Consider the following 24,879-nt stretch of genomic DNA (forward strand, 5'->3'; position numbering starts at 1 on the left):
GGTGCATGTTACTCCATGACAAGCAGGTTTCTATTGTAAATATGACGTTCGACTCTTATTATCATCCACATCTGGCCAGATTAGCAGTAGTAATGGGGGTGGGGGTAGGAGAATGGCCCAGATCACTGCTGTCCAACTTATTACATATAGTGGGTCAGTTATTTACTATAAAGCAAGTTTAAGGGTCAGATTAAATGAACATGGTGATATCATATAGTGAAGTCTAAAGAGCCTTTGGACAGACTGAGGGACATAAAAATCCTTTGTAGGGCCAAATCTGATCCGTAGACCTCTAGTTGGACAGCCCTGACGCAGATGATTGCTGTGCACATAGAGGCATGACCTCTTCTTCTGTGTCTGGGTGCACCTAGGCTAATGTCTTCTAATGGTTCCTACTTTCCTTATTTACACCAAGCTAATAGTACAGGTATAGGACCCATTATCCAGAATGCTCGGCACCAATTGTATTCCGGATAAGGGGTCTTTCCGTAATTTGGATCTCCATACCTTAAGTCTACTAAAAAATCAATAAAAATGTAATTAAACCCAATAGGATTGTGTTTCATCCAATAAGCATTATTTATATCTTAATTGGGATCAGTTACAAGGTACTGTTTTATTATTACAGAGAAAAGGGAATCAGTTTTAAAATTCAGATTTATTTGATTAAAATGGAGTCTATGGGAGACAGGCTTTCCGTAATTTGGAGCTTTCTGGATAACGGGTTTACGGATAAGGGATCCCATACCTGTATAAGCAATGTGCAATCTTTTATAATGGGAAGATGTTTATGCCTGCGGTGCTCTGGTGATAGCTGCCAACACAATTTTGCTTGTGGATCTTCAATACCCACAGACATTGCCTTCTTTACAGCTGGCTTTGAGGCAGTCTCCATGTGGGGCATTAGCATTCAGGGGAGATTTAAAATGTATTTTAGATTTAAAGCATTGATAGCTAAAGACAATTTGATACTTTAGGTTTAGTTCTGTTGGGGGCTTTGTTGGCTTTATTAATGAGATTTGTTGACAGGCTTTAATGAATAATGTTTGCCATTTTGTTCCTTATCATGAAGTTGAATGCCTACTTGCTGTGGTGCCTCCTTATCTAGACTGCCTGTTACCAAACTAAATGAAGTGTTTTTTGGGGGAGGAGACGTGCAATGCAGATCCTTCCAATGCTGATCTACCTGGCAAGGAGACCGTTAAGGAAGTGCACCTCTCCATGTAATAGAAAGGCCCCCACCTCAGACACCGAGCACTCTACCTGCCACAATGCATTTGCAATCAGGCTTTTGATCTGCTTCATAAAAACATCAGGGCCTTTGACTTTGAAATGAGGCCGGGCAAGTTTTACACACATTTGTTATTATACTTCATGACAATTCCCTCATTTCCTAAAGTCCTTCTTCCTTAATAAAACACATTAACATTTTTTTTCCTAAAAAAAAATAACACAGATCAGATAAAGCCGTCTCCACTTTGGTGTTTGTATTGCAGCAGCCATTTTTCACTTCCTATTTCCTTCGACTGAATTGAGGGCTTGCATTGCTTTCCCGGGCTGTCGTGAGTTATAATTAAGAATGCAAATCCTGGATCAGTACTGTATTTTTATTTATAGCTGATTTTTTGGAACATGAGTCTGCCCATAGGGTCCAGACGTGATTTGATCATAGCTTCTGTCTCATTGTAGGTCTGAATGAATCTGAAAGTCATTGAATTGACTCCCTGAATTAGTTTGTAACCAAGAAAAACAATAATATATGACTATCTAATCCTAAATGGGTCTGATTCAATTAAAAGTAAGTCAGATATGTTCTTAATGGGCAGTCTTAAAGAGATGAACTTGGTGCCAAGTGAAAGAGTCAAGGGTAGACAGATGAGGGATTAGGCAGATATGACAGCCCTTTGACAATGCAGATTAGTGTAACGCCCAGTCAGGCCCATTGTTACAGGTATCATAACAAGTGTTGACTCATTACACCCCTCCCCAGTTTAAGGGTTTAAATACATGTGCAGCCTCAGAGAGAAACTTACTTTGGGCAATCTGTGGAAGGGGAAACACAAACGTGAAGGACTATGGAGAAGAGACCATACTCAGTGGCATGGCTTTCAGAGAGCAGTCAGAGGAAACCCCTCTGCACCAATGTGGATCTATTGGGATACAAAAGTGGAAATCCAGACTTGCCGCCTAACAGGGAATACAATGTCTCATTGCCATCGAGAGTTATATTGCCAACTCCGGACTACAGAGAGAAGGAAAATTATTGTGGAAGGAATGTCCACAATGGAGAGAGAAGCCCACCGGTTAGAGACCAACTGCATTTCCACCCAGCACCACAAGGTAAATTTACATTCTGACCTCATTAAATGTAAAGTATACAGAATTTATTCTAAATCCATTGGCTAAAGTGTAGCAGCATGGACAGGGATATTCTTTTATTGTTACTTTTTATTACTTAGTTTTATATTCAGGCCCTCTCTATACCTTTAGTCAATCTATAGAAGTGAATAGACTTGTGGAATATTTTTGGGGGGAACTTAAGCTCAGTCAAATGCAAATAAATAACTCTTTTATTGTTACTTTTTATTACTTAGTTTTATATTCAGGCCCTCTCATATTTATCTTCCATTTGCTAAATTAAAGTATGGCCTGGTTGCTAGGGTGACTTGGACCATAGCAACCATATGGCTGCTAATAGTCTAAACTGCAAAGGTCCTGAACATAAGCTTTAAAAACTACAACAAATTAAGAAATAAATCAAACCAATCTAAAAAAAAACTACAACAATTACCATCTACATTTTAAAAAAGTTATTATTAAGACAAACAACCCCTTTAGTCAATCTATAGAAGTGAATAGACTTGTGGAATATTTTTTTGGGGGAACTTAAGCTCAGTCAAATGCAAATAAATAACTCTACATGTATTCAGATGGCTCACTGCTACTTCACCAGTACATAAACTGCCAGTACCTGGTCTATAACTGCAGCGCCAGTATGTAGGGTGGGCGGGGGCCTTAGTTTACCTCTGGGGAAGCCTCTATAGGCTCATTCCCAACACTCCCAATAAGAAGCATAGCTGATCTCTATTATAAACATCTATATTAAATAAACTTGTAAGACCATTTTAGGAATCAGAAGTTATGTGTAACTTGATGTGTTTTGATCACAGTGAACAATAATAACAATATTTCCTCTGCCTCAATTGCTTTACAGAGCTTACTACATCTCGAAGGACTTCAATAGAGGTTTCCGCTGAGTCAAGCACTGACCAACGAGTCATTGGCATGACTGACACCAATAAGAAGACAAAATCTGTATGTGATGAAGATGCCGCTTCCAGAGCCCGCACCAAGTTCACCGCTGAGCAGCTGGAGGAGCTTGAGAAGAGCTTCAAGGAGAACAGATACATTGGATCCAGTGAGAAAAGGCGGCTGTCCAAGGTGCTGAAACTCTCTGAGAATCAGGTAAGCAGCAACAATGCACAAACATGCTTAGATATTTGTTTTTTAGTTTGTTATTTGGTTTAAGAGAGGGCAAGATAAAAAAATAAATAAACTATTCTCAAATTGTCATAATAAATAGCAATAGAAAATGTAATTCTAAGCCACTTTCAAATATACATTTTTTAACAGTTTTTAGACTGTGGTTATTTGTAAAGTTCTCTTATCTGGTTCTGACTCCTAAAACAATGCAGCAGAAGTAGGTCCTCCAACAGCACAGTTAATCAGCTGGCTTTTGCTACATTGTTGAGGAGTCTGGACCAGCAGTACAGATAAGATAACATTTCAGTGAGATTCAGTACAATTATATCTGCATATCAATGATGCATTCATTTACGTTGTAATTTTGCTTGGAATGACATTATCTTTTAGTTTTTTTGGTAGAGATAAGAAATAGTAAACCCAGGATTTTATCTTGTATACCAAGGTCCTCTGAGATGATTCCCCTTGTATTAGGATTAATGGTCACACCCTGGCATCTTTAATGGTGTGCATCCAGCTCAGGCCTTTAATGGGGTTAATACTCCAGCACTTTGGGTGACCCAGCTCAGTGCATAGTTCTGATATGGAGACCAAAAGAAGCTAATGTCATTTACTTTGACTCTCATCCCTGCTATGTGTAAAAAATGCATACAAATTGTGCTTAGAAATTATTATTATGATATAAATAATAATAACTTATTTTCTTTCCTTCAGATCAAAACCTGGTTTCAGAATAGAAGGATGAAGTTCAAGCGCCAAACACAAGATGCAAGGGTTGAAGCTTTCTTTTCAGGACTTTATTTGCCTTATTATGGTTACCCCGACCTTCCAACACCTGGATATTCCGTCCAGTCGGAGTTTCCTGTCCTGGCTCCTCAGACAATGGCAGCCTCATCTATTCCATTTGGCCCTCTGCACTCTACTGTAATGTCACCTGGACTCCATCCAGCTATTCCTTCCGCAAACCTTGGCTCTTATCCATGCTCTTCCATGCTTGTACGCCCAATACTCAATGAGCCCACCCGACAAAGATACAGCCCATACTAACTGAAAGCATTCTTGGAGCACCATTGTTATTATTTTTTATGGACACATTCAATTATTTATTATAAGTTATTACACAATGTAAAAAAGAGAACATTCTGTTTTATTACTAATTTTAATAATAAAAAAAATCTGTTTTAATGCAGATGGTTGGATCGTACATGTTTATTCTAAATATTGCCTTTCCCTTAACCAAAGCTATTGAGTCATCTTCAGTTATTTTACCTGCTTTCATTTACTCAGTCAGGTTTGCAGGTTTGGTCACATTTAGCATTGTTGCTTAAAAGGGTAAGTTAAGCTATAGTATATAAACGTTTCCTATCCTATACAACTTTTCAAAACTTTTTTGATTTATTTCATATTTGCATAGCCCATCCAGGGGTTGACATTGGCTGGGTGGCAGGGATTTTCCATTGATACAGGGGTGTTGGGTGGTGTGTCCCTAACAGGAATCCCCAAACTTTTTAACTTGTGAGCCCCACTCAGATTTCAAAAACTTGCATCTAAGCCAGAAATGTAAAAATTGGTCACCTACGTTGAAGCCCTTCGGAGCAACATCAAAGGGTGTGGTGAGCACCAAGTTGCTCGCGGGCCACTGGTTGGGGATCACTGCACAAGGAAGTAGAGGCTATGCTATTAATCTCAAACTATAAAGGAGCGTGGATAGGACCAGAAACCTAAGGAAAGGGAGGCATCAGGGCAAAAAGGAACCATAAGAGTGTAAAAGACACACATGGAAAGTAGGGTGGTTTTAGAAGCAAAGTCTAGTTCAGGGTCTACCCTAGCCTATATGTTTTCCTTGAATGGATCTGGAGTGTGGCTGAAGGTGGGGAATTTGGCGAAAACATATGGCATACCTTCGGTCTTAACCAATTACAGGTTGGAAAATGCAGTCTCAGAGGCCAACTCTGTTTCTGTTCTTTGGTAACTATGAAGCTAAGCAGTCATTTTTTTCTCTCTTCTGTATTTTGAGAATGTGACTATATTTAAAGTGGCATAGCTATACTCTACCATAGTGATCCCCAACCAGTGGCAACTTGTTGCTCACCAACTCCTTGAATGTTGCTCTCAGTGCCCCCAAACCAGGGAGTTATTTTTAAATTCCTGACTTGGGGGGCAAGTTTTGGCTGAATAAAAACAAGATTTACTACCAAATAAAGCCCCCTGTAAGCTGATAGTGTGCATAGAGGCTGCCTAATAGCCAATCTGAGCCCTTATTTGGCTCCTCCATGAACTTTTATGGTGCTTGTGTTGCTCTCTTTTTACATTTGACTGTGGCTGGGGATCCCTGCTCAACCATAATTCCCAGTCAGCCTTTGTGTTTCAAATCAGATATACATCAGAAGGAAAGAAATCTCTGGCAGACGGAATGGAGTCGGCAGTACTTGTACTAACTATATTGAAACCTCCTAATTTAGTCATCTTTCTTACACCTTAGATCTTATTGCCCCACATTATCACTCCCTTTGATGGCCAATTAGATGGCAAACAACACTAAAGACAGATACAGTATATTGTTTCAATGGCCAATTAGATGACAAACAACAATAAAGACTGGTACAGTATATTGTTATTGCCCTTTGATCCTTGTCTCTCCCATGCCATTGAGAGGGCAGACAGGAGATGTGACTTTAAGTGCAATGTAACCCAGAACAATAAAATGAACTGTTGTATTCACCCAATACCTACATCAATGTTGTCATATATATAAATTGCATACCAAACATCATTTTAATATGAAGGAAAAAATCCTCAACAGGATGACTCTGAAAAGGTAAAAAGAGGGGACCTGGGATAAAAATAGGCTGTGACATTTCTAGTACACAAAGACCCAAACATCCCCCCACCAGCCCAATAAATAGTTGCTGTCTATGGCATCTTACAGCAGCCCCTCTGGCATTTGCCAGAATACGGAGATTGCCAATCCGGGCCAAAGTACACCATGAACCGTTCTGCCCCTATGGCTTGAACAAGCAAATCAATTGACAACTGACAGAATTGGGGCAAACTGAAAATGACAGGCCCAAGTTATTTAGAAGTTCCAGAATGAAAGGATCATGCAAGAGAGCCACTTGCCTATTCAGCTGAAGATCACATACTTGCAACTATACAGTCACTGTACAAATGCATTAACTAATATGTATGATTAGAATCTTGTTCCTAAGAAGATTCTAACTTGCAGTTCACTTGTTTGGACCCAAGAACAAATATAGAGCTTGGGCAGGAACTAGGGGTAGGCTCAAGAGGCATGAGCGTAGGGATCAATGGTGGGAGGGTGTCTGGTACATACCTCTTCTGTCTGCCAACCCCTAGTTCAGGCCCTGGGTGAGGGAAAGGAAGGTCCTACAGGATATTGGCTATGGCATTTTCTTGTCAATTCTTCCCACCCCCACTTGGCACCCCCCACTCCTTGCCTTGCATGCCTCCTTGACTTGGCCTGGCAGTAATCAAGGGGCCAATAACTTAGCAAAATAAGCAACCTCATCTGTCCAGCTTCTTCCAGTTGCTGTTTTAATGACTGTATAGCTTAAATGATACAATTGTGCTAAGTGGTTTGTACAGACAAGGGGTATACTGGATGCTTCATTAGATAACATCTATAGTTTCTAAAAGCCCATTGTAGGCTTCAAACAATTTTATCAGTACTGAATTTAATTCAAGTGGGATTAAGGTAATCAATTTACAAGCAGAGCTGCAAGGTTATCATAAAAATGACAAGGAGATGATCTACAATTTACAGGCAGTGATCACTGCTTGTGATGGTAAATTGGGTCATTTCCAGGAGGAAGTTATCCAACCTTTCTCAGTGGGAATTGAAGGAAATGAAGCCTCTCTCTCCCCATTTAGCTGGGGATTTCACACAAGCTAAAGGTGGCCATGCACAAGTGGATCTTCTCCCTATATGCCGATCTAAGGTGGGCGATAATTTGATCGTTTGGCCCTAGGGCCAAACCATCTGGTTAAAAGGCAGGCATATGGCAGGCATTACGCTGTCCTCGTAAAAAAACAAGTTTTGTCAGGCAAACCTGGATATCTATAATATATATTGCAACATTTGTATTGACATTGAAAGTAAACCATTATATTGTTCATTTTGTATATAGGCATACTAAATTTAAACATTAAATTTACCTTACAAAAAAATGCAAAAGGGGCCTTTGCCCAGGGACCACTGATTCTGGAGGCCAACAATCTCTACTCATTAAGGTGGCCTTAAGGAGGTTCGGGGCAGTTGCGGATCTTCTCCCGATATGCCTACCTAAGGTGGGCAATATTGGGCTAATTCGATGGAATTACAAAGGTGGGCATAGGCGCTGTCGGTATGAGGACCATATCAACAATCCAATGTGGTCCTTAATCCAATGAATAATCAAACTGTCTGATCTAAATCTGGCCAATTCTAGGTCAGATCTTGGTCAGGCAGGCCAGTCGGGTGCCCATACACAGGCAAATAAGTTGTTGAATCGCTTTTAAGGACCCGAATCAGAAGCAGAAATCTGCCCGTGTATGGCCACCTTAAGATTAGGCATATATGATCAATCAGAAACCTCAGCAGTGAGGGGTGGGCTAAGCCAACCAGATGCCTTAGGCAGCCTGACCGGCCACCTCGCTGCTGCACACGTAAAGAAGTGCATGTATGTGCAGTAACCTCATGGGGGAGGGTTGCCACTCAGAGACAAGCAACAGGGGAATGGGAGGAGCGTTACCTGCCTAGCAACCCCCCCAGCATTGCACCCTAGGCAGGTGCATCTTCTGCCCACCCCTAGTTCTGGCCCTGTCAGCAGTCCATACAGTCCTTGTATGACAGGAGTTTCAAGCATGCAGAAAACACACAATATCTGCCGTGAGTTGTGACAGCAGTTTCCATTTATCTAAACCACAGAGTTGATGAAGAGGAACTGGGCATTTAATTTCCAGGTGAAAAAGTCAGTGGAGATACAACATACATTACACATACCACATCCATAATAGCAGCCTTCAGCAGGCAGGATATTTATATCCAGCAAAATGGCCTATGGCCTATAATTGCTGCATTCCAAGAAAGCCCAACTTCATTAACATTCTTACCCCCATATGTAATAAAAGGCATTAAGTTCGCCCAGTAGCCATAACCCATAGCAACCAATAAGATGTTTGCTTTTAAACAGGTGACCAGTAAATTCTACTTGCTGATTGGTAGTTATGGGCTACTGCTCCTGGGCAAACTTAAAATACTAATACCCTTAGTACTTTACTCAGATTTGGTATATGAAAAATACAGTGGTGTGAAAAACTATTTACCCCCTTCCTGATTTCTTATTCTTTTGCATGTTTGTCACACTTAAATGTTTCTGCTCATCAAAAACCGTTAACTATTAGTCAAAGATAACATAATTGAACACAAAATGCAGTTTTTAAATGAAGGTTTACTTTATTAAGGGAGAAAAAAAACTCCAAATCTACATGGCCCTGTGTGAAAAAGTGATTGCCCCCTTGTTAAAAAATAACTTAACTGTGGTTTATCAATTTCAATTTTCAATTTCAATATCAATCAATCAATCAGTAGTCACCCCCAGGCCTGATTACTGCCACACCTGTTTCAATCAAGAAATCACTTAAATAGGAGCTACCTGACACAGAGAAGTAGACCAAAAGCACCTCAAAAGCTAGACATCATGCCAACATCCAAAGAAATTCAGGAACAAATGAGAACAAAAGTAATTGAGATCTATCAGTCTGGTAAAGGTTATAAAGCCATTTCTAAAGCTTTGGGACTCCAGCGAACCACAGTGAGAGCCATTATCCACAAATGGCAAAAACATGGAACAGTGGTGAACCTTCCCAGGAGTGGCCGGCCGACCAAAATTACCCCAAGAGCGCAGAGACAACTCATCCGAGAGGCCACAAAAGACCCCAGGAAAACATCTAAAGAACTGCAGGCCTCACTTGCCTCAATTAAGGTCAGTGTTCACGACTCCACCATAAGAAAGAGACTGGGCAAAAACGGCCTGCATGGAAGATTTCCAAGGCGCAAACCACTTTTAAGCAAAAAGAACATTATGGCTCGTCTCAATTTTGCTAAAAAACATCTCAATGATTGCCAAGACTTTTGAGAAAATACCTTGTGGACCGACGAGACAAAAGTTGAACTTTTTGGAAGGTGCGTGTCCTGTTACATCTGGCGTAAAAGTAACACAGCATTTCAGAAAAAGAACATCATACCAACAGTAAAATATGGTGGTGGTAGTGTGATGGTCTGGGGTTGTTTTGCTGCTTCAGGACCTGGAAGGCTTGCTGTGATAGATGGAACCATGAATTCTACTGTCTACCAAAAAATCCTGAAGGAGAATGTCCGGCCATCTGTTCGTCAACTCAAGCTGAAGCGATCTTGGGTGCTGCAGCAGGACAATGACCCAAAACAAACCAGCAAATCCACCTCTGAATGGCTGAAGAAAAACAAAATGAAGACTTTGGAGTGGCCTAGTCAAAGTCCTGACCTGAATCCTATTGAGATGTTGTGGCATGACCTTAAAAAGGCGGTTCATGCTAGAAAACCCTCAAATAAAGCTGAATTACAACAATTCTGCAAAGATGAGTTGGCCAAAATTCCTCCAGAGCGCTGTAAAAGACTCGTTGCAAGTTATCGCAAACGCTTGATTGCAGTTATTGCTGCTAAGGGTGGCCCAACCAGTTATTAGGTTTGGGGGGCAATTACTTTTTCACAGAGGGCCATGTAGGTTTGGATTTTTTTTCTCCCTAAATAATAAAAACCCTCATTTAAAAACTGCATTTTGTGTTTACTTGTGTTATCTTTGACTAATAGTTAAATGTGTTTGATGATCAGAAACATTTTGTGTGACAAACATGCAAAAGAATAAGAAATCAGGAAGGGGGCAAATAGTTTTTCACACCACTGTAGATGGAAGCCAGTAATTGAGTTCTAAAAGAATCTTTACACAAATTTCCCTCCTGCAAGGTCACTATTATAAATGTGAAAAAGCGAGATTACCAATCAGGGGCACCATAAAGTTGGATCTTTGCTACTAGTGCCAGCCCTGCACCCCTGTATAGCTGCCCATACACGAAAACATGCTCAATTGGCAAAGTTGCCAAATGTGGGAATCTTTCCCCAATATCTCTTCCCAATTTTAGGCCAGATATCGGTCGGGTAGGCCTGTCAGGGGTGCTATCAATATTGTTCTAAAGGACCCAAATTGTCAGCTGAAATCTGCCAGTCTATGGCCACCTTAACCAGCCAATTGGCCAGTTTGTCAGCTAAACCTAAATTGTCTGCATTGGCTTATGGGTATTTGTCTTATTGTTCTATGTAAGAATTTAAGTTGCAAGCAAAACACTTACAGCAGCTTGCATGTTTAGATAATAATTGAGGATTCCATTGACAAGTGGCCAAGTCCACTCATATCTGTGATAAGTGCCCAAAGACATTTTTAGGGTTATGTAATAAGGGCTCTGGCACACGAGGAGATTAGTTACGGAAATTGCGATGCCGCGTATGCCATCCCACCGGCGATTTACATTTTCGCCGGTGGGATGGCATTTCGGGGCGATTAGGGATGGCATACGCGGCGTCGCAATTTCAATGAAATTGCGGAAGTTTCCTCTCAAGGCACCGCGCGTATGCCATTTTCGCCGGTGGGATGGCATTTCGGGGAACAGGGAGATTTGTCGCGGGCGACTAATTTCCCCGTGTGCCAGAGCCCTAAAAGGCACTAAGGAAACTTTGCTCCTGGTATTACACAACCCTACATTTTTGTCCAGGAGCAGTAACCCATAGCAATCAATCAGCAGGTAGAATTTTCTGGCCACCTGTTTGAAACAAACATCTTATTGGTTGCTATGGGTTACTGCTGCTAGGCAAAATTAGTGTATTTTGAATATGAAAAGGGGAGGCCTGATTAGGAAGATAAATAATAAAAAGTGACAATAAAAATAGAATTGCAACCTCACAGAGCAACAGTTTTTTAGCTGCTGGGGGCCATTTGGAAGCTTGTATGGGTAAAAAAAAAAGCAGGCAAACAATTAAAAATATACAACATAAAGGATAAAGACTAATTGAGAAGTTATTATTATATCTTAGTTGGGATCAAGTACAAGGTACTGTTTTATTATTACAGAGAAAAGGGAATCATTTAACCATTAAATAAACCCAATAGGACTGTTCTGCCCCCAATAAGGGGTAATTATATCTTAGTTGGGATCAAGTACAGGTACTGTTTTATTATTACAGAGAAAAGGGAATCATTTAACCATTAAATAAACCCAATAGGGCAGTTCTGCCCCCAATAAGGGGTAATTATATCTTAGTTGGGATCAAGTACAAAATACTGTTTTATTATTACAGAGAAAAGGAAAACATTTTAAAAAATTAGATTTTTTTTGCTTATAATGGAGACTATGGGAGATGTCATTCAGAACTTTATGAATAGCGGGTTTCAGGATAACTGATCCCATTCCTGTACCTTGTACTTGATCCCAACTAAGATATAATTACCCCTTATTGGGGCAGAACAGCCCTATTGGGTTTATTTCATGGTTAAATGATTCCCTTTTCTCTGTAATAATAAAACAGTACCTGTACTTGATCCCAACTAAGATATAATTACCCCTTATTGGGGGCAGAACAGCCCTATTGGGTTTATTTAATGGTTAAATGATTCCCTTTTCTCTGTAATAATAAAACAGTACCTGTACTTGATCCCAACTAAGATATAATTACCCCTTATTGGGGGCAGAACAGTCCTATTGGGTTTATTTAATGGTTAAATGATTCCCTTTTCTCTGTAATAATAAAACAGTACCTTGTACTTGATCCCAACTAAGATATAATAATCCTTATTGAAGCCAAACCAATCCTATTAGGTTTAATAAACATTTTTTAGTGGACTTAATTTATGGAGATGCCAATTTCGGAATGACCACTTTTCCAGAAAAACCATGTCGCATACCTGTATCCATACATTGTGTATGCCTATGTTTGAAGTTCATGTGGGTCTGAAAATGAAATATATCAGTCATGTGTGGGTTTTTTTCTATACTCCATGGGGATAATTTTAACTTGAAGGTAATTAAGGCTATTACTTTCTGCACAAGGGTATTGCTCTACATCTTGTTTTCTTTTATGTAATAAAAAGTGCATGATTTTGTCCTGAGAAGCCATTACAGAATTCAACAGTGTGTAGATTAACCAGTCGCAATACTGGGTGTGTGTGTGGGTAATTGGCTCTCTGCTTTAACATTCTGTCATTCTATGAGCAATATATCTCTTTTAATTCAAAACAGTTGCTTTGAACATTAGGACCATTTGTGGCTTTTAGGACAAGGTTGCCAAACTAGCAAATCTTTGCCTGATTTCCCCACCCATGGAAAGGCCAACAAAGACTCCCTGCATAATCAATATATGGATGAAATTCATTGGAGTGAGGGCCGTATCTCCTCATTCGTGCAGTCTTCGCCCTGATAGCTATGTGGCTGCCTTTAATCCAGATATCAGTTGCGCAGGCCTTCCTATACACATGCCGAGTCAGCAGCTTTTATCAGCCCTGTATGGCCAGCTTTATGCATGATTGTTAGAGGCATGGTAAGAATAAAATATTACATTTATTGTGCATCTTTTTATTGGTGATACACCTTCACTGTACATACTGAACCTGCTGTAAGAAAACATACAATCTCATTGTGTCGGTGCAAAGGAAGTTTGAGTAACTGCCATAAAGATGGTTTTACCCAAGCCATATTTTTTTCCCAACTGAATGAGTTTCATTATAGGGCTTATCATTTGGGTTACAAACAACAGATACGTCTACCAATATATAATTGGCCTTGGGCAGACATCTGCATCATCCCACGAATCTGCACGGGCCCTTAGTGACTTAATCACCTGGGGGTTAACTGATTGAATCAGCTAGTTTTTGCCCACCACCTTCTTGGCCAAATCATGCCACATCATCTAACAATCACTATGGGTAAATGGCAAGGGTGGTGTTGTTAAAAGCTAAAGGTATCAATTATTGATAATTAACCTGCATGTTTATGCTTGGAGTATGCCTGTGCACAATCAGGAAGTTTACACTCAGAAACACTGGAAAGTTATTGATGTGTGCCAAAATTTTGGCCATATCCCACAGCCTTTCTCATGGTTCTACACACTTTCGTTTACTTAAGTCCTGTGCGTGTGTGTATGTAAGTGTATGTAGTCATATATATATGTCACAATTAATCAAGTGGATGGACCCATCCAAAGATTTTTTTTTTACAGTGGGGCCCAGTGCCATATTGTTACACCACTGTTTAGATCCATCTACATTTTTCAAAATCACAAAAAATGCCCATGTAATGGGATATTAATAACCTGTTCTTATTTGACCCCCTTATTATTAATGATGAACTTAGTCACCAGAAATGGGTTAGTAACCATAGCAATGGGCTATCAATAAATGAATGATTCATTTGCCCCAGAATACCTCCGATTCTTTTTATTTCAATCATGAAATTCCATTACAAATTTGTTTACTTCATAGAATCTTGGATCAGTTTGTAGATCATGGAAACTAATCAAAATTCACTCAGAATTCAAAAATGTTGGCTGATGGTATGTGATAAAATAAACCTTTTTTATTAACTTATTATGTAGTGTTCAGAATGGTTTAGCACTATTTTTCTATCAAAATGTAATTTATATTCCCTGTGCACATGGTTAAGTTGCCATTGTCTTTCTATTATCTTATCTTGGTGGATAGCCACAAAACTGGTCAGTATGGAGACACTCTTCCCCATGAGGGCAATTTGGATTTTAAAAAGATTAAATAAAGGGATAAAGGAAAAGAGGTTGTTCTTATTGGTGAGCTCATTAACAACATCAAGGAATAAAAACAAACCTACATTATCTCTGTTAAGTTGGGCCCATTGTGCATTTCTCTGCTGTCTGTCCATGGGATTCAGTGCCGGCCAATGCTAATGCCTCCAACTGAAACCTCCAATATCACAAGGTGAAATCACCAACCTGACAGACTCACTGGAGCCAGGGCCAGGGACATTTGTTGCAAGTGAGAACATAAAGTGGTTACGTTAATTAGCCCATTCTGATAGCTATTATCCATTTCTGGTTCTCCCTTTGATGTGGATCACACTTGCATATCCATTAAGCTATAAAAACAGAGGCTCAGCATGCCATAGGCTTTGTGTACACACAACTGTAAAGGCTCCAACCAGAGCAGGTTTCCCTTCAGCATGGTTCAACAGGGATTCTCTATTGACCTCATTCTAGCAAGGAATAGAGAGGAGGCACCAGATGGAAAGGACTCAGTAAGCTCCAGGCCCCACATACCTTGTGCCCCACAACCACTGGCCCCAACCAAGTATGCCAAGGAGATACCAAGGAGAAAGGATGGACAAGAACAAGGAGAAATCACCAGTTTTCAATGCTCTTCAGAAGAGGCAAGAAACAGACAATTTTCTAATCCTTCCTTACCAGGTATGTGTCTTTCTTTCTTATCTTGTCTTCTTTCACAGTTGTAGCATAAGCTTTCATCAATTTAAAAGCTATAGCATTCATTCATTGCTTAAAGAAGTAAATAAGAGGGTTTTTCAGGCTATTTGTAGTAAGTTTTCTATTCATCACTGCGTTGCCTGGTCATGAAATCACCTGTCACCAGAAAGGAATGTACAATTCAGAACTTTGGGGCAGAATTTCTGCCATTTTAAGCAATGGCCAGCAGTGACAGGTCTATTGTGTGCCAAGGGTCCCAAAGTGTAGTTACAGGAATAGCAAATTTACTATAAATAGACTGTATGCTATTTTTTAAGCCATGTTGGAACCTAGTTCTAAATAATATATGTCTATGCCTTTTTTTGGTTTACCATCAGCCTTAGACAGAAAATACAATATGGATTATCAATTGTGCAGAACACTTATGCTGCTGTATAATTGCATTTAAGCACATTGCTGTGAGTTGCCATATTGTTTGCATTCTCCATAGTGGACTGAAGTTCAGGACCCCCTAGTGGTTAGGCATGAGTAGACATGCTTTGTGTATACAGGTATGGGACCCCTTATCCAGAAACCCATTATCCAAAAAGTTCAGAATTACGGAAAGACCATCTCCTTTAGACTACATTAAAATCAAATAACTTACATATTTATAAATTACTTCCTTTTCTCTGTAATAATAAAACAGTACCTGTACTTGATCCCAACTAAGATATAATTACCCCTTATTGGGGGCAGAACAGCCCTATTGAGTTTATTTCATGGTTAAATGATTCCCTTTTCTCTGTAATAATAAAACAGTACCTGTACTTGATCCCAACTAAGATATAATTACCCCTTATTGGGGGCAGAACAGCCATATTGGGTTTATTTCATGGTTAAATGATTCCCTTTTCTCTGTAATAATAAAACAGTACCTGTACTTGATCCCAACTAAGACACTAAGATATAATTACCCCTTATTGGGGGCAGAACAGCCCTATTGGGTTTATTTCATGGTTAAATGATTCCCTTTTCTCTGTAATAATAAAACAGTACCTGTACTTGATCCCAACTAAGATATAATTACCCCTTATTGGGGGCAGAACAGCCCTATTGGGTTTATTTAATGGTTAAATGATTCCCTTTTCTTTGTAATAATAAAACAGTACCTGTACTTGATCCCAACTAAGATATAATTACCCCTAATTGGAGGCAAAACAATCCTATTGGGTTTAATTACTGTTTAAATAATTTTTTCAGTAGACTTAAGGTAGGAGATCTGAATTACAGAAAGACCCCCTATCTGGAAAACCCCAGGTCCCGAGAATTATGGGTCCCATACCTGTACAATAAGCCAATAATAAATGTCAGAAAAAGATTTCTTATATTGTTTCAGCAATCAATAAGGGGATGGTACAGTATATGTTCCAGTTTAGGCCTTTCATTCATTTGGCTCCATGTTGCTGATTGGCAATCACCTGAATGCAATGTAGCACTTTCTTGGCAGGCTATTCTTGCTTAGAAACCCTGACTGGTGAGTTTTCCAGGGACAATCACCGGAGAGCTTTCAGTTAACTGCCAATCAAAGTGAATACGGACAGTTTCAAGCAATTTATCCCCCACACACAAAGTTACAGAATGCCTGGTTGAAAAACTACTTTTTATCTCACTGTCTCCTATTTTCTGTAACGCGTGTTGTTGTAAAGGTCTTTTTTTTTATTCCATTTATTTTTCATTGAACAGATCAATGGGCCCATTGCTTCTAGTGTTATCAAAACATTCCCTCTAGGCATATTTGTATGTCTAAATAACAATGGTGGTTGCCATGCATTTTATTGCCATACAAGTTAATAGGGACACTTTTTAGCTTTCTGTACTTTGCCTGTGGAGCTACCATTAGCCCAAAAGGTAAAACCATCAGAAGCAGCTATTGTGCCATTGTCCTAAACAGTTTCCTTTAATCTCTAGTAATAGACTTTTGTTGGAAAGAATTACTAAGTGTATGTTTTCTGGTTCTTCAGCGTTGCACAGAAGTTCGGGGAGCTCGGATGAATTTTCTCCAGCAGGCTCAGAAGATGATGGCACTGAGAGCTCAGGAAGAAATTCCCAGGAAAATGACACAGAGCACAGGTCAAAGAGCCCCAAATCTGATCTCCAGCGCAGGCTGAGAACGGCATTCACCCCCCAGCAAATAACCAGACTGGAACAGGCATTCAATAAGCAGAGATATCTAGGGGCATCTGAAAGGAAGAAGCTGGCAACGTCTCTCCAACTCTCTGAAATACAGGTAGTTATAACCTGGGTGAAGAAAGTACATTTACAACCAGGGTTTCACATTTAGGACCAGATACAGTTTGATGAAGATGAGAAAAGCTTATTTCCTTATTGAATTCCAGATTTTCCCATAAAGCTAGATGCAATTCAATGAGAATAGCTTATTTTACTGATTATTACGTGAAAACTTTATTGAAGTTTATGGGGATTAGAAAAAAAGTTTTTTTTCTCCTCAAAACGAGTCTAATTTATTAGTTTTCACATGATGATAAAATAACATTTCCTTGTGGAATTGAATCTGGTCCTTAATATACACTAGTACTATATAAAAGGTCTTGTGGTTCATTTATTATCATGAAACACGGTGTAAAGTTAAAGTAACAGGCACAAAACCAATGGCCAGTTGAAAGTAATGGGTGGCGCTAAATCCAACAGCAAAGCATGAGCACCTCATATTTTTAATCTGGTGCAGCTGAAGAACACAGTAATTGCGCATGGATGCTAACACTCTATGTATGGGCACTAAGAGGTACAATGCTAATATTCTAACCAAAAATGTATTCTATCATGTGTGTATATGCTGAAAGCAGTTTTGTTATTTCAAGTTCTTCAACCTGTGGCTCTCAGTAACAACACCAGCCATTCCAATGAATTTCGTTTATTGTTGTTAGGATTTTGAAAGTTCTAGTTAAGCAGCTAAAGAGCCACAAGTTGAAGACAAGTGGTTGCCCAATGTTGCCCTTAGCCATGCTGCCCATAGCCACCTTGAATCACCAGCATTCTGCACTTTAACCTTTTGCTAAAAGGAGAGTTAGTTAATGGGGCTCCTGTGTCATTTGCACTCACTGCTAAAGGGAACAGCTACTGTGTAAAGGCCAAACCCTGCTTGCTGAATAAAGGATAACGAGTCACTGAGTTAGGCTCCCTTGTCACGGGAGACTAATCTCCCCGAACTACCATCCCACCGGCGAAAATCCCACCGGTGGGATGGCAATCCAGGGAGATTAGTCGCCCGCGAACAGGGAGATTTGTCGCGGGCGACTAATCTCCCCGAGTGCCAGAGCCCTTAGAAGACGTCACATCATTCTTCCACCTAATTTATTCCCTTGTACTAGGAACTTCCACTCTTTTATTCGTTTGACAACCAATGTATTCACACTCGTTCTTTATGTTCTACTTATTCTTTCCCTTACCCTGCAGAGTATGCACATTCCAGAGGAGACCAAGTAAAGGAATACTCCTTTGCTCCACTAAAAACACCTATAGAGATCTATTCCTTCATTTTAAATAGAGCTGGCATAACACATTCCGACAACAATAATGTATCTCATACCTGTATTCTTAAATCATCATTTAACATATGTTAAAATAAATGTATACATTTCTATGCCTTTCTAAATATAATGTTTATTTTGTTTCCCCATAAAGGTTAAAACCTGGTTCCAGAATCGAAGGATGAAACTGAAGAGGCAGATACAAGACCAGCAGCACAGCATGGTTCCTCCGCCAGTCTGTTACCCCCAGACCTTCTCTTATTACCCTGGTGGCTTTCCTGTCCCATTAAACAGTGGAAGCTTTTATCAGCCCCCGGCACATCCATTCCAGGCGCCACAGCATTCATTTATCCCCCAGCCGCTCCACCACCATATGAGGATGAGTGCTCACCAAGAACAATTCCCCCCACTCTTTGGTGCTCAGTACATGTAACCCCTGGATATAAATCAGCATTGGATTTTGTTGTATAAATAATAACATATTGCTATATTTTATAAATGTGTAAATAGTTGCTAAATATTTATTATATTATTGCTCTTGTATATATTTCAGTTGTACAGTAAATTAAACTTGCTCTGGCAGCAATACTTGTAATTGTTTATTGCTTTTAAGCACATATTTGTGGACTGAAAGCAAAATGATATGTTTTATGAAAGTTCAGAAAGTAGAAATGTTTTATGTTTTAAAATAATCACAATAAATGGGTTGTATGTATGTATGTATGTATAACTTTATTTATAAAGCGCCACAAGGGTACGCAGTGCTGTACAATCTTACAAAATACAAAATTACACACAGGGAGGACAAGGGATATAATAAATAAATACAATAAATATATATATATAAGTGCCATGTGGTGTCTCCAATGTGTTACTATAGTTTCAAATCCAGTTTGTTTTAAGGGTTCATCTTAAAGCGGTAGTTGCATTTAGATCACCTTTTTGGTTCAGTGTTTTTTCTGTTCTAAAAACAATGTCAATTTGTATTGATTGTGCTTTTTATAATTATTGAGCTCAACAGCTCTCTGGCTTGGAATTTCCACGTTCCATTTATCCTAGCAACCAATCCTTTAATCTTATTGAATCCTATTGAAACTATCCTTCAAACCTATTGAAACTAGCAATACTTTTCATTACCTATTTTTCTATTCAGGTCCTCTCAGATCTGTATCTATCTATCTATCTATATCTCTATCTATCTATCTATATCTCTATCTATCCATCATCTATCCATCTATCTATTTATCAATCTATCCATCCATCTATTCATCTTTCTATTATCCATCTATCTATCTATCTATCTATCTATCTATCTGTCTGTCTGTCTGTCTGTCTGTCTGTCTGTCTGTCTATCTATCATCTATCTATCTATCTATCTATCTATCTATCTATCTATCTATCTGTCTATCAGTCTATCTATCATCTATCTATATTAGTCTCTCATTCAAACCACTCCCTTGTTGCTAAGATAATTTGGACCTTAGCAACCAGATAACTGCGGAAATTCCAAACTGGAGACATGTGAAATAATTTAAAAAGAAACACAAATAATACAAAATGAAGACTAACTGCAAACTGTCTCAAAATATTACTCTCTACAACAGTGATCCCCAACCAGTGGTTTATAAGCAACATGTTGCTCCCCAACCCCCTTTGACGTTGCTCCCAGTGGCCTCAAAGTAAGTGCCATTTTTAAGTCTCTGGCTTGGAGGCAAGTTTTGGAAGCAGAGAGACAACAATTTTACACCAAGCAGAGCCTCCTGCAGGCTAACAGTCACATGGGGCTACCAAATAGCCAATCACAGCCCTTATCTGGCTTTTCCAAAGAACTTATTTTATGCTTGTGTGGCTCACCAACACTTTTTACATCTATGTGCGGCTAACAAGTAAAAAAAGGTTGGGGATCCCTGCTCTACATCATACTAAAAGGTAACTCAAAGTGGTATGAAGGTGATTCCTTTTGTTTTTTAAGCTAAATCGTGCTCTGAAAGCTTGCTATCATGATCATTTTGGTTAGCTGATAATCTACATACTGAATCATGCAGGGGCGGCCTTGTGTGAGCCTCTGTTCTGTGATAACTGCTAAGGCTTAAGCCACAGAGGGGGATTCTCAGGCATTTTGCTTCCCTTGTCTCTTGTTGCCTTACAGTGTAAGCCAGTCTCCAGTTGTGTTCAGTGGGAATCGTGCCACAACCCCAGAGCCTGAATATGCACAAGAGAATTTGTAGGTTATAACAACCTGTATAGAGAATCTCTCAAGCGATTTCTATTGAATTCAGTGGGAGGCATTATGGGGTGCTTTGGATATGTTGATGCCTTTTTGGCATCAAATGGGCAAAACACCTGAGAATAAACCATAACTTTCAGGTAGTTATATAATCCTCCTACCCAGCATCAGGGTTTTAGACCTTCCGTTAAATAGCATGGGAAATATTTTGAAATAATGGTATACTGGCCATGTAGCATATGTTTAGAAGAATTTGTGCCATATTTTTGAAATAATAATATATGCTCACACAAAATGTTCTGTTTGGTATATATGCAGGATCTTTCTGGACACCATAATATGCCACCCTCCTAAATCTGTTTCTGACAACATTCATTATGAACACAGGGTGCCAATTTAATGCCATAAGTGAAGTGTGTACAAAGTTAGTGGGGTTGCTTTAAGCACTGTACCTAGCCCACCACTTCAAAATACTAAAGCTGGCCATACACGTGGCGATCTGACGATGTTTCGTGCGACCATCGCCACCATTCAGGGCTGAATCGGCAGGTAAGGAGGTAGAAACAATAGGATTTCTACCTCCTTCTGCCGATTCAGCTCTGAAGGGAGATTTTGATCAGGCGCCTTCTATGGCGCCCGATCAAAATTTTCCAACTGGTCCGATCAGCGAGTCGGCCGATATCAGCAGCTTCCTGCGATATCGGTCAACTCGCCGACATACCATACACGCACCGAATATCATACGAAAACGAGGTTTCGTACGATATTATCGGTGCTTGTATGGCCACCTTAAAGCTCACATTCCATTTGCTCCCTTTATCTGCAAAAACGCTCCCTATTATCTGCTTCTCCTCTCATCAATTCATCCCATTTTGAATGCAAGGCCTTTTTCAAGTCTGTCTCTTGAATGCCCTGCCATGACCCGTCCATCTCTATCCTTTTTTCCAAACTTTAAAACCCTCCCTATAGACCTACCTGAGCAAAGAAGCATATTTAATGCACCTTGATTGATCAGACATAACATCAGGAATCACCAGGTGTTTTTAACATTGTGCGGCAACTGTTCCCCCATCCAAGTAAGCAATTGTGAGAAGTGCCCTTCAGTTCAGTTTTTATTCTATAACCCTTGTTTTTAACTTATTGCTCATTAGACCTCTGTTTGTTATAAATGATTGTAAAGTTCTGCCTAATCTGCTGGTGTTATATGAATAAATAATGATGATGATAAACATCTCAATTTAAAAATAATATTTCTGCATGAGAACAGTCACCTTCAGTTATTTATTTGTACATAATTTGATTGAACAAAGAATTAATCAAGGTCTTAAAAAAAATAACATACTTTCAGTTCCCTGTTCAAATGAAAGCTTTGTTTGGTATATAAGTGCCAGGGTGCAATTCCCACTTCTTTCAAATATAGCAGTGGTACCCCAAACAATGTTCTAACGTCAGTATGGGTTGTATCTCTGTCGAGCTCTCAGCAAAGAATGGACTGGCATGGAAGAGCACAGATTTGAGCCAGGAGATGTAGAAGGCAGGGCTGGTTGGCAGACTCCAGGTGTAACAGTAGAGTAAATACAACCAAAAGGAGGGACTGTTGAAGCCATTGGGGGAGGAACCAAAGCAGGAAATTCTGCCCGTACGGAGTATGTAGATGTTGAATGGCCTGTATAGCTGTAGCAAGGCATATAAAGGCTTGAAAAGAAAGCGTCAACCCTTGCATCTTGGCTTTGTCGCTTGAGCTTCATCCTTCGATTCTGAAACCAGGTTTTAATCTGGAAGCACAACATAAACATAATTAGCACATACCATTTTATTTTTCACCAGAAATGAGTGAAGTATAACAATACTCCACCTGCAAAAGAGAAACCTTCTCTAAAACTGACTTTCTGCTTCACTAGCTCTCTACAATAACAACAAGAGAATTCTCTAGTGACAGTCATCCCTACTATCATTGATTGTGCCAGTCATTGCATATGATCTATTGGAATTGCAATGCAACCTTTGCTTGTTTACACTGTTATTAAACTTTAGGTGCTGCTTGGGTGTTCATAGCCAGTGTCAGATTAGGCCAGTGGGTCTCCTAGGGCCACCATTGGGGGGAGCAGTCCCAGGCCTGGTGGGTATTTGGGTGTTATGGGGGCCTGGCTGTGCTGCCTGTCTGTGAGCCGCAGACGTCAGAATTGAGGGCAGGAACACTGGTGTCTGAATGCTCTTCCATCTAACAAGAGAAAGGGTTAATTCCAGGTAAAGCTACATGGGAACAGGATGGAGTGGAGGGGAAGTTCAAACTTCACCCATCTACTGGGACTTAGACTTTAGTGAGAAAAGGAACAGTACAGAAAGCTGTGTAGGGGAAAGAACATGCAGGCACAGGAGCTCCCACCCTCCCTTCCCAAGTCTGACAGCCGAGAGGCCCAGCTAATCAAGTAAGTGCAGCACTGCAGGGCCCCCTTGGGGGAAGGTTTGTGACTGGAATGGGGCCCCTGAGGTGACACCCCAGTCTGACACTGTACATAGCTAGTATGCTACAGACATACATAATACCTTTGACAATGATAATATGAAATCAAGTATAAGAGAATCATGTGTAAAAAATATTGTCAATTGAAAACTTGTTGAAAAGTGAAAAGTGCAGGGGAAGTAGAACTATGACAAAATCCTTGTTGTGTACACCATTAACTTTACACAAAGGTGAGAATGGGACAATTCTGCTCAAACAATAAATCTGATTTTCGTTTCACATCCATGAGCATATACATGTCAGCTATCACTAAGAATGTAAAAAGGACAATAAAGCTAATGAGCCACTTTGTACCGGGCATATTTTACAAAACATTAGTGAGAAAACAGAACAAGATGTTGTCGTACCTGGCATTCTGAGAGCTTCAGCACCTTGGACAATCGCCTTTTCTCACTTGATCCAATGTACATGTTCTCTTTGAAGCTTCTTTCAAGCTCCTTCAACTGCTCGGGGGTGAACTTGGTGCGAGCTCTGGAAACATTCTCTTCATCAGATAAAGATGGGGATTTCTTACTACTGTCAGTCATGTTGGTGGCCTGGTCAGTGGGCTGCATTTCCCTCAACACCTTTCGAGATATCTCAGGTTCTGTAAAAATAACATAATTTTATTGGCTTGAGGTATATTTTAATGTAAATCAAGTTCTCAAGATATTGATCCAGGGTTCTGGCTCCTTGGGAGTATCTATAAGTATTAATAATATTATTAGGGTGGCACATGCCAAGCTTCCCTTGGGGGAGTGACGGAAAGCTATTCATGACTTTTCAGCCACAGCCATTACCAAATAACACAGCCCCTATTTGGAACCCCCAGGAACTTTTTTATGCTTGTGTTGCCCCCCAACTCTTTTTACATTTGAATATGGCTTGTGGTTAAAAAAGTTTGGGGACCTCTGGCATAAGGCAGGCCTGGCCACCTGGAGACCCAGTGTAAATACATCCCTGCAGTTTTATAAGAGCTCTATAGTCTCTTTTGTATGACATTTCAATTTCAACATAAAGCCATTCTTAATCAAGTGGTATAATTGTTCCGCTGCATTAAATACATAGAGGTATATGTCTGACAGCATTGGTATAAGTTTAGAAACATAATTACCTTGTAGTGATGGCCGGGTTTTTATTTGAGCAGCAACAGATATCCTTCCATTAAGAACATTGCTTAAGCCATCATTTTCCTTTTCAGTTGAGTTTGCTGAAGACCTTAGGTTCCCAGGCCTTGATGACAATGAGGTCCTGCAATCCTTGTTAAACTGCAAGCCTGAGTATCCAAATGTATGTTCTGTTTTGGTATATACTGGTTTGCCCAGACTGCTCTCTGAAAGCCATTCCACTGAGTAGGGTGTCTTTTCCATAGTTGCTTAATGCTGTGTTCTCTTCTTCTTAAATTAGTAAAACTGAAATCCTCTGTATAGTTCCCACATATTTAAACCCTTCAACTGGGGAGGGGTGTAATGAGTTGACACTTGTAACGATACCTGTAACAATGGCCCTTACCGGGTGTTACACTAATCCGCATTGTGAAAGGGCTGTCATATCTCACTAATCCCTCAATACAGTGGCTACACCGAGTGATTATCAGGGATAGACC

At 39.8% G+C, this 24,879-nt stretch overlaps 3 protein-coding genes across 3 annotated transcripts; 2 read left to right on the forward strand and 1 right to left on the reverse strand.

Moving 5' to 3' along the window:
* The first annotated feature begins 2,045 nt into the window (after window positions 1-2,045).
* Window positions 2,046-4,672, forward strand: ventx3.2 (VENT homeobox 3, gene 2). The gene is made up of 3 exons (NM_001129916.1): window positions 2,046-2,340; window positions 3,215-3,465; window positions 4,198-4,672. The coding sequence occupies exons 1-3, from the start codon at window positions 2,076-2,078 to the stop codon at window positions 4,528-4,530; spliced, it is 849 nt and encodes a 282-aa protein (NP_001123388.1). The 5' UTR covers window positions 2,046-2,075; the 3' UTR covers window positions 4,531-4,672.
* A 10,060-nt stretch (window positions 4,673-14,732) lies between these two features.
* ventx1.2 (VENT homeobox 1, gene 2) lies at window positions 14,733-19,394 on the forward strand (the record flags this gene model as incomplete). Its single annotated transcript, NM_203530.1, is given in 3 exon segments — window positions 14,733-14,998; window positions 17,017-17,282; window positions 18,698-19,394. Coding segments are annotated over 3 exon segments (789 nt in total). The 3' UTR covers window positions 18,977-19,394.
* A 2,643-nt stretch (window positions 19,395-22,037) lies between these two features.
* ventx3.1 (VENT homeobox 3, gene 1) lies at window positions 22,038-24,677 on the reverse strand. Its single transcript, NM_001114266.1, has 3 exons — window positions 24,388-24,677; window positions 23,642-23,880; window positions 22,038-22,545 (listed from the first exon to the last, which is right to left on the reverse strand). Exons 1-3 carry the CDS (start codon window positions 24,641-24,643, stop codon window positions 22,219-22,221), a joined length of 822 nt encoding a protein of 273 aa, NP_001107738.1. The 5' UTR covers window positions 24,644-24,677; the 3' UTR covers window positions 22,038-22,218.
* Between the last annotated feature and the right edge of the window lie 202 nt (window positions 24,678-24,879).

This window comes from Xenopus tropicalis, chromosome 7, assembly GCF_000004195.4.
Source record: "Xenopus tropicalis strain Nigerian chromosome 7, UCB_Xtro_10.0, whole genome shotgun sequence".
NCBI lineage: Eukaryota > Metazoa > Chordata > Amphibia > Anura > Pipidae > Xenopus > Xenopus tropicalis.

Bases quoted from the DNA above. Each gene is read 5' to 3' on its own strand.
- ventx3.2 (NM_001129916.1), top strand. From the start codon at position 2,076: ATGGAGAAGAGACCATACTCAGTGGCATGGCTTTCAGAGAGCAGTCAG. The intron at 2,341-3,214 runs GTAAATTTACAT...ATTGCTTTACAG, and splicing joins TTTCCACCCAGCACCACAAG to AGCTTACTACATCTCGAAGG. The intron at 3,466-4,197 runs GTAAGCAGCAAC...TCTTTCCTTCAG, and splicing joins TGAAACTCTCTGAGAATCAG to ATCAAAACCTGGTTTCAGAA.
- ventx3.1 (NM_001114266.1), bottom strand. From the start codon at position 24,643: ATGGAAAAGACACCCTACTCAGTGGAATGGCTTTCAGAGAGCAGTCTG. The intron at 23,881-24,387 runs GTAATTATGTTT...TTATTTTTACAG, and splicing joins AACCCGGCCATCACTACAAG to AACCTGAGATATCTCGAAAG. The intron at 22,546-23,641 runs GTACGACAACAT...TTGTGCTTCCAG, and splicing joins TGAAGCTCTCAGAATGCCAG to ATTAAAACCTGGTTTCAGAA.